This window comes from Acinonyx jubatus, chromosome B4, assembly GCF_027475565.1.
Source record: "Acinonyx jubatus isolate Ajub_Pintada_27869175 chromosome B4, VMU_Ajub_asm_v1.0, whole genome shotgun sequence".
In the NCBI taxonomy this organism is placed as follows: domain Eukaryota; kingdom Metazoa; phylum Chordata; class Mammalia; order Carnivora; family Felidae; genus Acinonyx; species Acinonyx jubatus.
Window position 1 is genome coordinate 41,770,972 of NC_069387.1, and position 16,044 is coordinate 41,787,015.

Below are 16,044 nucleotides of genomic sequence, written 5' to 3' on the forward strand. Positions count from 1 at the left end.
GATTGATGGGGAGCTCTTGAGTAGGAGCTGTTGTTTGGTTTTTTTCTTCTTTTAAGTAGGCCTCACACCTAGCATCAACATGGGGCTTGAACTCAAAACCCTGAGATGAAATCAAGAGTCGGACGTTTAACCAACTGAGCCACCCCATTGCCCCAAGTGGGAGTTCTATAGTCACATACCGTATGTGTGTGTCATGCACAGTTAAGAGGCAATAACAGAAATGGTGTGTTTTTTAAGCTACAAGATAACTAAAACATAACCAAAGTGCAATGTCATCTTAAGACAGTGATGGTCATCAAAATGAGACCGTAAATTACCAAGCGTATCTGCAGCTGTGCTTTATTTACAATACCATTTTTCTTTTCCCAGGTCACAGGGTTTATGTACCAAAGTAAAATTTTTCTTCATCACTGCCTTTTTGATTCCCTAATAGTGATGGATTTTGAAGCACATAAATGAGATTTTCTGCAACTATGACGAGGCATACAAAGAACACTTACGTCATGTAGCTAGGAACAACCCTGAGAATGAGTAAAAGAAGGAAAATACCCAACTTACTGATTTCTAATCCATCTTCACTGAAATCACCGTTAATTCGACAAGTATTTAATGAGCATCTACTATAACACAAAAGTATAGGGAAGTATGGTTTGTAGATAAAAATGAAGACATGGTCCTTATGTTCAAAGAGCTTAAAAACTAATATTCTAACTAATATTACAAACTAATATTAATTAGCATAATTAATATTACAAAGTAATGTTATTAGAGAATTTCAACAGCAACCTAAACAAAACAAAGGAGATCATTTTTCAGACTGAAAGAATAGGTGACATTTCACGAAGTATTATTCGCGCCAGCTTTACGAAACGGGAAGGATTTCAATAGGCAGGAAGGTATTGTAGGCAGAGGGAATTTTAGCAAGCAGTCAATGCTCAGGGTGCTAATGGCATTTGAAGAATGACTAGTATCCTGGTTTCAGGAGCATATTTTGAGTGAAAGGGAAAACAAGGTTGAGAATGAAACGGTACTTTGGACTTTATGATCTAAGCAGAGGAAAATCATTAAAGACAATGAGTCAGGGAAGAAAGGGCGTGGGCAGGGCTTGATTTAGGAAGGTGATTCCGGTGGCAACAGGGAAGGTGAATTGGAGCTAGAGGAAAAGAAAAGAAAGCTAGAGACAGGCCAACTGCCTAGAAGGTTATCAGGATGAAGTGGAGTAATACAAGTTCACACTACAACTGTGAAGGCAGATTCTAATGTATAACTGAGGGGGTTGAGCTAAAAACTAAACAAAACAAAACAAAAAAACAAAAAGATTGTCCACTTTCTTCCCCAAACAAAACCTGAGGTTTATGATACACTTCTATCAGTGACAGTGCCTCACAACCTCAGTAATGATAAGAAAGGCCGTGGGTGGGAAAGACATCTAGGCCCTACTCTAGGAGGTACATCAGAATCTCTACAGAGAGCAGTGTGTTACTTTATTTAAAAAAGCAAGCACACGTATCATTCTGATTCACCTTCTGTGAAAAGCACTGAATGAGAACTCCAAGATCCTTCTGGCTTCCAAAGTCTATAACTCTGTCTTTAGTTCCATGTCTTACAGATCCCCCTCATTGATGCTGATTATAGTTCTGGGACGTGAGTGGTGGCCTCGATCATGAAGATAATCTGAAGCAAAAGAAATGAACTGTACCAGCAAATAAATAATTAATATATACGATCTCTATAAGGAGTGGAGTGCTCTGTGGGTTTAGAACCATGAGTACCGAAGTCTAGCCTGAACTGCTGAATGAAACCCTATTTCTTGAAAAAGAGTAATAGATATAAAATGTCCATTTATTACCTACTGGCCCGTTTATATTGGGTCAGTTGAATTAAAAAGGCACTGAAATAGGCAAATTAAAGATAAAGGAGACACTACCTTTTTCCATATTTTTAATTACCATTATTGCACCAATACAGCATACGCTTTATATACATATATCTTAAATTTCATTTTCAGTTTTTCAGCAATTCAAATACATAATATATTATCATCTTGAGAATACAAAGAACACAACATGGAGGAAGATTGAGAAAATAGTTTCCCAGTAGTCAGTCACTAGTGATTCTATAGACTTTCCACTTAGTGTTTTCTATTGGAATTTTAAAAAGCCCTGCCATGGCTCTGTAAGAATAGAGCTGCCTGGAACAGGAGGCAATGAGAAAAAAATGGACCCAAAGTTAAAAAGAGTCAAGAAGGAAATCCAGGAGAGAGACTATATTTTGAAACTAAACACGAGCCTCCCAAAGTGTACACATCCAAAGAAGTGCTGAGGGAAGAAACGAGATCTTCCCATTTCACCCTCAAAATTGCCCATTAACAAACACAATTGATAGTGCCCATTCATTTGAGAAAGGGAACTGTCTTCACAGCACTGTAAAAGGAATGGTGGGGTAGAGGGAAGGGAAAGTGGTGGGAGAGCAACTTGCTTTCGAGATACCCTCTGTGATGGTTTAGCGAAGCGGTCACTCGGGCAGAACCCAGGACGGCTAGTGCCGTGGACTCTCCAGCTTCCTTCATAAGTGACAATGTATGTAATAGCAGCTTTCTATGAAAGGGCTAGATGCACTGAAAACGAAATGTTCACGCAAGGGGCCAGATACCCAGGCAGCAAGGCAATGTGGGTACTGAAAAAGAGTTACGTGCTTTTCAACCCGTCTGCTCTACAGATCAGGTTAAAAACTCTAAACCCTTCAACTCCAGGTCAAATAATGGGGCAAATGCAAAGTAATGCCGCGCTTCAAATGCAGCCACCAGATGGAGCTGCAAGAAAGTCAACGCTTCTCTACAATATAACTTGGAAAACACAGCCCCTTGAACCTCCTTCATCCAAGAGACACCCACTGATCAAAGATGTCGCACTATTCAACAAATAAAAGAACAGTGGAGGTGCCACCAACAAACCCTCTGAGCACAGGAGGAAACAATGTAAACACACGAGGGCGATGGAGCTGCCCCCGGCCATGGATGTTCACTGGACAGGATAAGCCTGCAGGAGGGTCTATCTCAGAGACCCAGGAAACAGGTCTTTCTTCACACCTATCCCTGTCAAAACTCTGAATCTGTAAACACTGAGGTTGGCCAGTCCATTTGGAGGGTCGTAGGCTAGTGGGAAAGGAAATGTCAAGGTTTTTGTCTCCCCTGAAATTGCTAAATAGGGCTTCACAAAGAGGCACACAGGGTCATGAGATGATTCTGAAATAAGTTGAAGAACTGAAAAGAACAACTTTACAGATGTTAGAATTCATTTCTCCCTCAAAGAGATCTGGCCTTTGGGGCCCTGCATAGTCAGCCACAAGTATGAGAAGACCCACCACTCCCCTGCCTTAACAGTGAACAGGAGATGAGAGATTCTTCCTCGGCTGTACGCAAGTAACAACATAGGGGGTGACGTGATCCAGCTTGAATGCAATGGAGGAGCTATGAAAAAGATTGTCCAGTAATTTTGGTTCTGGGAAGAGAAGGGGTTCCTAACTTCCCTCACAGATTGGTGCCCTCAAGGTCATTTTTTTTTTTTTTCTTCAAGTCTGTCCTTAATGCTATTCAGAACTGGACCCAGTTGGATGGCTGTGGTGCCTGGTTTGGAACAGAGCTGCAAGACAGGAGAACAGAGAGAAAGCCAAAGGAATTAGGACAGCTACTCCATTCTTCACTTAATAGTTTCCAAGAAATCACTGCCCAGAATTTCTGAAACTATACCTCACAGAAATTCTACTTATCAAGGCTTGAAACATCCCAGTCAAACTTCACCCTACAGCTTTCTTATCCCACCATCCCCAGCACTAACTCTACTTCCTTACCTAAACTTCCTGCCTAAGACGTTTCATTGGACGGTAACATTCCCTGTACCCTGATTGACAGTATGCTGGTTTCACTATGCTCCTACCTGGAAGCAGTGCTAAAGTCTCCCCACAAGTCATTGCTTGCAGACACTGGAGCTGGTGCTGGTGCCGGGACAGGAGCAGGAGCATCCAAATCTAAAAGGATATCTGAATACAGGGCAGACGGAAGAAAAAGAAAAGGGGAAGCATAATAAAAATCTTAGAAATAAAACCTTATGCTTACACCAAAATCTATACACAAATGTTCCTTGCAGCTTTATCTGCAAGAGCCAAAAACTGGATATGAGCCAGATGTTCCCTCGTGGGTGACGACGGTTAAACGCGCTATGGTACATCCATACCATGGAATACTACCCAGCAAGAAAGAGAAACAAACTGCTGATGTACACAACTTGGATGAATCTCAAGGGAATTATGCTGAGTGGAAAAAGCCAATCCCCAAAGGTTATGTACTGTATGTTTCCACTTATATAACATTCACAAAGTGACAAAACTATAAAGATGGCAAACAGCTTAGTAATCGCCAAGGGTTAGAGGAGGCGTGGGGCAGGACTCGGGGGGAGGTGTGGGTATAAAAGGATGATGTGAGGGATCCTTGCACTGAGGGAGCTGTTCTGTATCCTGACCGTGGTAACAGATCCAGGAACCTAACACGATCAGAGTGCAGAGAACTAAACACACATATACACACGAATGAGAACACGTGTAGCTGGTGAAATCTACATAAGATCAGTAGACGGTCTCAATGTCAATTTCCTGATTAAGCTGTTCCACTTCGGTTTTGCAAACAGTTACCATTTAGGGAAAATGGGTAAAGAGGATCCAGGATTTCTTTCTGTTATTTTTTACAACTGCATGTGAACCTACAATCATCTTAAAATAAAAAGCTTCATTCAAAAAAATTAAAAATAAATCTTAGACGTTATCCCCCCAGTGCCTTCTGGAGACACTTACGAAAAGAAGTAGGTTACAACCATTTTTATCTCAAAATTCCAGAAAGAAAAAGTTTACTCTTAGTAGTCAATTATATGAATAATCTCAGGAAAATTCCTTTTCACGTTCTAATGTTCTCACTCTTTTATTTTTTTTTTAATGTTTATTTTTTGAGAGAGCACACACATACATACGCATGTGAGAGAGGGGAAGGGGCAGACAGAGAGGGCTACAGAGGATCAAGGCAGGCTCTGCACTGACAGCAGAGAGCCTGACACAGGGCTCAAACAAACGAACTATGAGATCACAACCTGAGCCGATGTCAAACCCAGGCACCCCTAATATTCTCATTCTTGAAATGGAAAGAACTAGATCTATTCTTTTTTGCCATTAGATGGTACAGAAAAGTGAAAATGTATTCACGAACCCAGATGCTGTCTAACGGTCTCCCAGCTGCCCTAGCGAAGAAACAGGAAAAATGAAAACATCACGTTTACTGAGTGGCTGCTCTGCGCCATGGACAGTGTTAGGTGGCGTCAGGCCACCTCACCTTCACAATCTGGGTGTAGTTTTAAGTCTCCATTATGTAGACAAGGATATTAAGACAAAAAAAGGAAATAATATTACCAAGTACACTCAGATATAAAATAGCAGAGCTCAGGGCACCTGGGTGGCTCAGTCGGTTGAGCGTCCGACTTCAGCTCCGGTCATGATCTCGCGGTCCGTGGGTTCGAGCCCCGCGTCGGGCTCTGTGTCAGTCCAGAGCCGGGAGCCTGCTTTGGATTCTATGCCTCCCTCTCTCTCTCTGCCCCTCCCCCACGCAGGCTCTGTCTCTATCAAAAAATGAATAAACGTTAAAAAAAATTTAAAAAAAAAAAAAAAAAGCAGAGCTCTCACCAAAATCTGAGTGCATCTGACTCTCAGGCCTACTAGCATCTAACCAAGGTACAATGAAGGAAATAGTCTTTTTCTTAATAACCACTCATTTTCTTTTTTTGGGCGGGCGGGAGAATCTCAAGCAGGTTCCACACCCAGCTTGAAGCCTGATGCGGGGCTCAACCTCACAACTGTGAGATCAAGAGCTGAGCTGAAATCAAGAGTCAGATGCTTAATCAACAGAGCCACCCAGGTGCCCCAATATCCACTCATTTTCTGACAAAGAACCTACCAAATACCATGACTCTCGGTTCAATAGAAAAGCTGAAATCCCTTGCTAAAGGCTGTCAGAATCACCTTTCAGTACCAAGTGTCACTTAATAGCAAAAACATCAATACTCTCCTTGGCAAACAGGGGTACGGTACCCAACTGAAACTTAAGATATGATGATTTCTTGATGTGTAAGTGATGAATCACTAAATTCTACCCCTGAAATCATCATTACACCACATGTTAAACTTGGATTTAAGTAAAATTTAAAAATTAAAAAAAAAAAAAAGAAAAGATAAGATGATTTCTCAAAGTTAAAGGTAACAGAGACGGAGCGCCTGGCTGGCTCAGAGGGTGCAATGTGCAACTCTTGTTCTCAGGGTCTTGAGTTCAAAGTAACAGAGAGATTTACCTGCATCACTACCTCCATGGTTAGATTTTGGAATGGGTGGTGGAGTGACATGATTGCTGATGGCAACTGAGGAGGATGGTGGGGGGATGGTGACTTTGCCTCCAGGTGGGGGCGGGAGCAGGCTCAGGCCCCCAGTTCCCGCAGCCTTGGGCTTGGAAGCACCACCTTTCTTAGTTGTAATGTTCTATAAAAAAGAAAACAGAGAAGAAAGAGAAAGAAAAAGTCACAAGCTTATTATGGAAATTCAGGGAGCGGGAGGAAAGAAACCATACTCACCCCAATACTCAACTTGATGGTCTGTCCTTCCTTGAAGCCCAGATCCAACTTGGGACGAGTGTCCATTTCCTGAGATTCTCTGGAAATCTCAGATTCCTGCTTTACCCACCTTCAGTAAAAGAGTAAATTATCTCAATTTGGGACTACCTGAAAGCAGAGCTGACACACAAATTTGAGTGTAACTGGCTTATGTGAAACAGGACTCCAGAAAGCAGAGTGAAGGAACATGAAAAGTGAGGAAGGAAAAGAAGAAAAGCCAAAACAGGGCAACAGGGTTCAATACCACCGAGGAGCCATTCAGAATGCATATTTAACTTGTCCCTCCAAAGGAGGGCATTTAGCCGCCAATTTCCACCCACCACGGGTGAGGGCTGCCCCTGAGGGGACGTTAATTCCTCCATCCTTCCGGGCTGCATCCCTGTGCCAACTGAGTGCACTTCCACAATTTCAGAGTTCTGAGGCAGAAAAGCAGACTTATGCCTGCCCTTGAAGTAGGAAGCTGACAGTGCATGGCACTGTCCACCACAGCTGTGGCAAAACTGAAGCAATGTCGTTGCAGGAGACATACAACACGTCAGCTACACAAAGCAACAAAACTGGCATGTAACTCCTCCTCTCTCACATACAGTCCTGCTGTGACTATATGCCTCCCTCGGCCACTTAAGAGAGCAAATGTCAATTCCTCCAGAGGCATAGGCAAAAGCATCATCTCAAAACACCGTACAAAGGACCAAAAACATATCCTGGGCTATAAGGAAAGGACAGAAGAGACACAAAGATGATGTAAGGAAACAGTGAATGGGAAGATTCAAATTCATAACAAACTAGTTTATCAAATACAGAAACCAGCAGGTAAAAGAGGTAGTATCCATTCAACTGAGGAGGAGCATTTCCAAAACCCTTTAGCTTGGTTCAGGGTTAACTTAGCCAAGGTTTAACTCGGTTAAGGACAAGAATCACTCACTTGAAATGATCTTGCAAGGAGACATTAAAGTCAAAGGCATCACCCCGATCTGTGAAGCCAATGCCAATGAAAGCACTACGCCCTGTGAAAAAGACAGGAATACTCAGAACAGGAAGTGTCCCTTAGGGAAAATTCCACCCAATGAAAATTAACAGTTACCTTAACTAGATAAAGTCTGTGAATGTGAAACATTTCTCACAGCCCAGGGGTCCACACCCTACGTATTGCCCAAGAGACAAATGCTGCCATACTTGTTTTTGTCAATAATGGGGCGCCTGGGTGGCTCAGTCGGTTGGGTGGCCGACTTCGGCTCGGGTCATGATCTCGCGGTCCATGAGTTCGAGCCCCGCGTCGGGCTCTGTGCTGACCGCTCAGAGCCTGGAGCCTGTTTGGGATTCAGTGTCTCCCTCTCTCTCTGACCCTCCCCCGTTCATGCTCACTCTCTCTCTGTCTCAAAAATAAATAAACGTTAAAAAAAAAAATTACAAAAAAAAATAATATTTTACTGGAACACAGCTATTCCCATTTGTTTACATATTATCTGTAGCTGCTTTCATACTACATCAGCAGAACTGAGTAGCTACAATAGAGACCATTTGGCCTACAAAATCTAAAATATTCACCATCTGTCTTTCCAGAAAGTTTGCCCACCTCTGATATAGACTATGGAGAAAAGAGAGAAAATGCCCTAGACATAGATGATTTCAGACAGTCCCACCAAAACCCACCACAAACAATGAATGAGTGGGCAATATGTATGAATTCTTTGGTTGGATAGACATTTATTTATATCCACCTATTAATTATCATATCTTGAACTTGTTTTTATTTATTACAAACAACATGTTAATCCTTGTCCTTTAGCAACCATAGTTAACTATGGAGCAAGGGGTGAAAAAATTTAGTAAACTGAAGTTAAGATAAATGCAACTGAGACGCACTTTACTGAAAGGCATTACCTATTTTCCTAATCTCACCCATTCAAAATCCCAGATCCCTTACCAGTACCATCCTGGATCCGGATTACAAAGTAGCGGCTGGAATCTGTCACTGTCTCCACAGCAATACCAGGATATTGTTCTACTGGTGCCTGAGCAAAGAGCTCCCCTAACAGGTAAGAAAAGGACTTCCTTGAGCTAAAGAAGCAAAAATCTAAAACTCTAACAAATATTTCCATTCCAGTCTCCAACTTAAATGTATTTATAAAAGTTCACCAAAAATGGGGTGCCTGGGTGGCTGAGTCGGTTAAGCATCTGACTCTTGATTTCGACTCAGGTCATGATCTCATGGTGTGTGGGTTCAAGCCACGTGTTGGGCTCTGTGCTGAAAACTCAGAGCCTGCTGGAGATTCTCTCTCTCTCCCCTCTCTCTGTGCCCCTCCCCTGCTCACTCTCTCACTCTCAAAATACATAAATAAACATTAAAAAAAAAAAAGAAGAAGAAGAAAAAAAGAAAAAGGAAAAGAAAAGGCACACCAAACTAATACCCTTAATATGTTAGAGGGTCACCAGCACAGATTACCTGAAACTTTATCCTCAAGCTTGATATAAGCAATCTTCCCTTTTGAAGTGATTCGGAGGCGGCCAGTCCAATCAGGCTGGTCTAATTTCCAGTCAGATGCCCTAGGACAGGAAAATAGGAAGCCTCAAGTCTATGGCTTTTATTACGAAAAACCTACACAGAATCATTTGCCGTATTTCTATTTCCCTTCTTGCTTATTCTACCTATTAAATAATTAACAAGAATAACTCATGATCCCTGCTGCCCAGATGCCTCATATGACATATAATCCAAAGCAAACAAAAGACAGTGTTACTCCTTAAGAATTCTGGAGTCTAATAAGCATCAATAAAAACACGTAAAAGTACAAATACAAGCAATTAAAACTAACTCTCATAATGGTACTATACTGCCACACTGCAGATGATAGTTTATATAATAGTGTTTTACTGATCAAGTAATAACAGAGTCTACTGAATGAACTATACTGGGTAACAGAAGGCTTCCCAAATCCCTAAATGTATTATCATCTTTCACTGAATTCAACCAGTACTTACAGAATGCATATTAAGTCACAGGCACTGTTCTAGGTGAATGAACAAAACAAAGACTCCTACCCTCGTGAGGTTTATAGTCCAATAGAAAATAGACAATAAAAAATAAACATAACAAGTAAAATAATTAGTATCTCAGAAAATGGTAAGTGCTAAAGAAGAAAGAAAATGAAGAAACACAAAAGGGAAATCGGGAGGGTAGTGGGAGAGTAAACAGGTTGCAGCATTCAAGAGGGTAGTCAGGGGAGGCCTTATTAACAAGGTGAAACGAGGGGCACCTGGGTGGCTCAGTTGGTTGAGCGTCTGACTTCAGTTCAGGTCATGATCTCACAGCTCCTGAGTTCGAGCCCCATGTCGGGCTCTGTGCTGACACCTCAGAGCCTGGAGCTGCTTCAGATTCTGTGTCTCCCTCTCTCTCTGCCCTGAACCCACTCGCATTCTGTCTCTGTCTCTCTCCAAAATAAACAAACATTAAAAAAAAATTTTTTTTTTTTAAACAAGGTGAAATGTGGGCAAAAATGTGAAGGAAGCAAGAGAGTTACTCATGCAGATATGGGGGGGAGGGGGGGAGGAGCTCCAGGTTTGAAACAATTAGTGCAAAGGTGCTAAGGTGCGAATGTACCTGGAATGCTTGCCCTCAAAAAGAAAGCCACTGCAGCTGGAATAAAATAAGAGATGAGGTGGGGGTGAGGTAACAGAGGGGCAAATTTTATAGGCCTCGTGCGAACTTTAGCTTTTACTGAGTGAAAAAGGAGCCAGTACCAGTTTTAAGCAGAGGTGAAACATGATCTTCCTTTGACTTTAAAAGGATCACCTTGTCTGTTGTACGTAGAAGCAATGTAAATACTGAAGCAGGGGTATTATAGTTAAGAGACTACCACCACAATCCAGGAGTCATGACGGTGGCTAGGAAGGGACAGGAGCAGAAGCGGCTAGATTCTAGATACATTTAAAGCAAAGAAATGGGGTTTTCTAAAGGACTGAATGTGAGGTAGGAGGAGTCAAGGATGACGCTGAAGTTTTTCGCCTGAGCAAAGGAGCTGCCAATAACTGAGACAGAAAGGCTATAGGTAGAGCATGTCTGAGAAGCTCAGGAGTTCAGTTTTGAATATGTTGAGCTGGAGACGTCAAATTGATTTCTCAAGTGAAGATACGGAGAAGGCATTTGAATATGAGTCAGGAGTTCAGGAAAAACATGTGGGCTAGAGATACAGATGTCCGTGGAAACATTACAAAACACTGAATACTTATAATCTGTGTGATACACGAATTTGAAGGAAATCTAAGACATTATTTAAATATGACCAATTTTACAAAGCTCTGAATTTGTGAGTTTGTTTTTGTCAGCGTGTGGAAAAGAGAGGGCAAAGTAAAAGTTATTAAGCAACTCATCATGGGGCACCTGGCTGGCTCAATCCCTAGAGCATGTGACTTTTGATCTTGAGGTTGTGAGTTCAAGCCCCGTGTTGGGTACAGAGATTACATAAAAATAAAATCTCAGGGCACCTTGGTGGCTCAGTCAGTTGAGCACCAGGCTCTAAATTTCAGCTGCATTCGCGATCTCGCGGTCACAAGATCGAACCCCGCATGGGGCTCCACACTGAGGGCAGAGCCTGCTTGGGATTCTCTCTCTCCCTCTGCCTCTATCCCATGCTCTCTCTCTTTTTGTCTCTCAAAAAGAATAAAAATTTTAAAAAAATAAAATATTTGGGGCGCCTGGGTGGCTCAGTCGGCTAAGCGTCCGACTTCAGCTCAGGTCACGATCTCGCGGTCCGTGAGTTCGAGCCCCGTGTCGGGCTCTGGGCTGATGGCTCAGAGCCTGGAGCCTGCTTCCGATTCTGTGTCTCCCTCTCTCTCTGACCCTCCCCCGTTCATGCTCTGTCTCTCTCTGTCTCAAAAATAAATAAACTTTAAAAAATAATAATTAAAAAATAAATAAATAAAATCTTTAAATAAAAAACCTCATCCCTCAGAAACCTGAAGACTAATACTTGCAAGGCAGAAAGGTAACAATAAAATATATCTAAACAAGAAGCAAAGGTGGAAAGGAAAAAAAAATGAAAATTAGCACAGGTTTTGAACAGGATTTATAAATCCTTGTCATGCCCTCATCTCTTAATGCGGTGCCTCAAGTACTTGAATCTGATCCACAGTATAATGCTCTAAAGGTCCCCGAGTTTTAATTTTTTTTAAGGAGTCATTACTTATTCTACCATCACACCATGAGCTAAACACTGTGTACTGAATATATCAGGAACAAGCCTACTAGATGTGTTTCCTGGGACAGGTTCCTTGGCTTATTTATCTTGCGTGTCCAGTGGCCAATATTTAACAAATCCTCAGTAAGTGAATGGATATCCCCAGCAGCAATTTCCCTCAGCCCTGAGCCTTAGTTCCTTTCCCATTCCCAAGACCTAGCCCGAGGAACTCTTGGTTTCGCTGGTCTTCTGAACTGACTTCACAAATTTTCACTGACATCAGTAATAAACCCTTACAGCAACCATCTGGAATAGGCAATGGAAAGCCTACCATCTCTGTCCGTCTCAATGAAGAATAGTAACACAGGAAGTAATGCCTAACTTCGAAGTCCAGCATTCTTCTCATTACATTAAAACAGGCTATTGAGTTTACTAATGATTTAGCTGAGGGGAAGGGCAGTGATGAATATGACAACAGTTTCATAGGTTGGGAAACCATTTTCTAATCATTTCTAACATTCTCATCGATCTAAATTGTCAGAGAAAGTCTGCGAAGCAACAGCTTACACTACGTGAATCAAAGTCATTCATTCCCTCAATCTTACTAATACTCAAACTATTCCTCCTGCTTCCTAAAAATCCCAGTTTTTCCTTTAAAGGCAGCCTAAAGAATAAGTCATGCTCATAATGTAAAATGGGTTCTGTAAACAAGATTAGGCAGACAAAAAGGCATAAAAGTAACATTTATCAAGTACCTATTATGTGCCAAGCATTATGCCTATTCCTATGAAAATTAAGTGAAAGGATACTGCAAGGTAAGTAGTAGGATATCCGTTTTTACAAACGAGGAAACTACAGTTCAAGAGAGGTGTGGGGCGCCTGGGTGGCTCAGTCGGTTGAGCGTCCGACTTCGGCTCAGGTCACGACCTCATGGTTTGTGAGTTCGAGCCCCGCGTCAGGCTCTGCGCTGACAGCGCAGAGCCTGGAGCCTGCTTCAGATTCTGTGTCTCCCTCTCTCTCTGCCCCTAACCCACTCGCATTCCATCTCTGTCTCTCTCAAAAATAAATAAACATTAAAAAAATTAAAAAATAAAAAAAAATTAAAAAGAGTTAGGTGTCTTGCCAAGAATAACCCAGCAAATAAATGGGAATCTCGATGCACACTTAGTTCAGCTCTCTTCACTCACTATACTAAGAGTGGCTAATGATAAAATGCCTCTTGAGGATAAGAAATGTCAATAATACGCATAGAAAACACAGACAACAAGAAATAGAGGAAAATTAAGAAATTGTTTTGATGGCTCAGTGCAGTTAACTGACATGCAGATAAAAGGCTGTGGATAAACTAGAAAGTGAAAGTTGAGAATGCAGGTGGGTGAGAGGAGGAAGGTCGCTGAAAAAGCTTAAAGTAGAAGAAAGAGAAGAGAACCCCACTTTATGATGTATCATACCCTTTCGGAAGTCTTAACTACTGAACAGTTCAATCACTGCTAATTTATGTGATGAAGTGGAATCTACTAATTTCTCCCAAGTTTACAGAGTGCCTGCTATGTGCAGGACACTGTACTAGACCCTGGTACTATAAACTTAGAAAAGACCTCAAGTCGTTCACAGCTAGTCTGGAGAAACAGCAGACGGAACAATCAATTACAATACAGAAGGAAGAGCACTAGGACAGAGATCAGCAGTGGTGCTACGGAGGCCCGCACAGAGCGTACCTAAGCCAGAATGGCAGGGTCACTCCTTCGGGAAGCCCAAAGCAGCAGATGTCCCTGCTGACTCACACACCACTACCAGTAACTACCATCGAAAAGCACGTAGATTCCTATTCGTGGTCGATTTGGGGCCTGACTGAAAAACTGGAATTAGGACCACCTCCGCCAAAACGTGCAACCCACAGTGTCTAGTGCACAGGTCAGCAAGCACGAGGAGCGTGATCCATGATGAATGAAACCCCAGTAAGGAGGCAAGCTAATGGCCACAGGAGGAGGACAAGAGCCAAAGCAATGATAAATGCCAAGAGGAAAATCATGATGGTGAGTTGGACGAGAGAGGGGTAAGAACAGTGCCTTGTATTTAATATGCTGCTTTCCTGTTTCCTAAATTTTTTCACATTTCTTATATTACGTCACGTAACCCTCCAAAAACTTCTCTGAGGTACAGAACCAGAGCAGGTTTTCTGATCACTTTTTTTTTTCTATTTTACAGATGAGAAAACTGAGGCTTGCAGAGATTAAGCGATTTGTCCCAAATCATACAGCTGTTAAACTGTCAGGGTTCATACCCGTATTTCTGAATATGTAACCCGGTTAACGTGTTAACTCCTTCCACTACATGACTTCATGACTGCCTAGAGCATCCTCAGAACCTCACCAACACGCGATCACAAGGTGGTTGGTTAGCCCTACAGAGAAAATGCTGCATTAACTTTGGAGAGAAAGGCTATAAGAGAGATTAAGAAGGGAGGAAAGGAAAATAGAAAATACCATGTAATCATCAAGAAAATGTACTGGAAAAAAAAAAAAACAGAATGGACAACCACTGGAAAACCTACCATCATAACCTTTGCCCACTAGCAAAAGAAGTGAAAGGAAAACCAAACGGCGGATCATGCTTGGTGGCAAGACTGGCACAAAAGATTAAATCGTATCACCTAGAGAGCGGCCGACACGATGATTACCCACCATTATGCACGGGGTACTGGAAATGTTTATGAGAGACAGGGAGGTCAGGAGGGGGTACGACGAGGAGGAGAAACCGAAGGACGCAAGAAAGAACGAACCAAAGGTGACAGGCGATGGAGCAGGCACGACTGGATGGGTATGATGGGGAGCAGATGGGTAACCCCGAGAGGCCCAAGGGAGGAGGAGTGGGAAGACGCAGATGGTAAATTTTTTTAAGCGGCGGAAACCAGGCTGCCATGCCACAGTGGGAAAAGAACAGGAGGACGGGGCGAGAACAACCCTGGTGGGGAGGCTAGCAAAGTGACAACTCAGAGGTGGCAGTGGCGGGGACTCGCAGCGTGCCACCTGAGGAGGACACTGTCATCCCCGACCCGGTATGCATGTACTGCAGAGCCTCGGGGCTGGTACCTGTAACCGCGGTTGGAGGCCCGGGGAGGGATCCGGTAGACGCTAACATCGGGCTTCACACACAGAACAGACTCGTACTCCAACTCTGCCGCCATCTTGGCTCTGCACTCCGCGCCACCGGGGGCGGGGCGTAGGAACGGGGGCGGGCGTAGGGGGGGGTAGGAAGTTGGGCCAGGCGCAACTTCCGCTGACGCTACTTCCGCGCGAGTTTAGTTTGGTTCCTGAGATTAACCTCCGGTGGTGCGGGTTGGGGAAGCCATATTGAAAGCTGGAAACCGTGAAGCTGCGCAGTTCGCCATCTTGGGTAATGGCAAAACTTCCTTTCCAGGGCGCGGCGATTCGCGTTATGGAAATCTCCGTTTCGGAAAGGTGGTTGGGGTAATCGCCATCTTGCGGCTGGCAGGTTTCCGTAGTGCTTAGGAAGGAGGCGGACTGTCTTGGCATCTGGAGGATTTTTTTTCTGACAGAAGTCACTATTTAGCCGTAGTTTCCTGGCAAAAAAGGGGTATCTGCCCGTCGGTAATCTCAAACTGGATACCTATGGTAAATGTATCCATATGTCGTAGACGTGGTGGATTTTAATCCTCCAGCGTCTCAACGTTTAAAATGCGCAGCCTGATGAGTTCCCTGATAGCACCTTTTAATCTCGGATTAAAAGCACTTGTTGAAATAGTTTGCCCCACTTCCGATGTGCATTCTGGTTATCTTTCTGGAAAATGTGAACCTCTTAAACTCTTAAATAGGACCCTCAATTCCTGACAAATTCGGGAAGAATGATGAACAGTTATTTAATGCCCGCTATTTGCTCCCAGTCCTATAATGATAAATCCAACTGAGTTCTTTCCATAAATATGTTTCTTGTACACTCCACAGGTAAACTTGCCTCAACACTATCGCTTAGAAACTGTTTAACGTGGATGGCAAATGTCAAAACCAAGATACGAACTCAACTGTGACTACAATACAAGAGTGGTCTTAACCACTTCGTTATCTTGACTGGTTGAAAATGGGTCCTTAATTGTCTACGTAGCTAAGGGATAATCTTAAAATTCAAAAAGCCTTATGATGTATCCCTGT

At 42.8% G+C, this 16,044-nt stretch overlaps 2 protein-coding genes across 2 annotated transcripts in view; both read right to left on the reverse strand.

Moving 5' to 3' along the window:
- The window catches only part of CLEC4A (C-type lectin domain family 4 member A), a 53,913-nt gene extending 49,904 nt beyond the window's left edge, over nt 1-4,009 (reverse strand). Inside the window, exon 1 of the mRNA XM_053225788.1 lies at nt 3,936-4,009. The gene's annotated coding sequence lies outside the window, so the exon portion shown is untranslated. The remainder of the gene's footprint in view (nt 1-3,935) is intronic.
- Nucleotides 1,929-15,120, reverse strand: NECAP1 (NECAP endocytosis associated 1). Its single transcript, XM_027074197.2, has 8 exons — nt 14,968-15,120; nt 9,145-9,245; nt 8,626-8,730; nt 7,624-7,705; nt 6,660-6,768; nt 6,384-6,567; nt 3,936-4,038; nt 1,929-3,641 (listed from the first exon to the last, which is right to left on the reverse strand). Exons 1-8 carry the CDS (start codon nt 15,060-15,062, stop codon nt 3,593-3,595), a joined length of 828 nt encoding a protein of 275 aa, XP_026929998.1. The 5' UTR covers nt 15,063-15,120; the 3' UTR covers nt 1,929-3,592.
- Nucleotides 15,121-16,044: the final 924 nt, after the last annotated feature.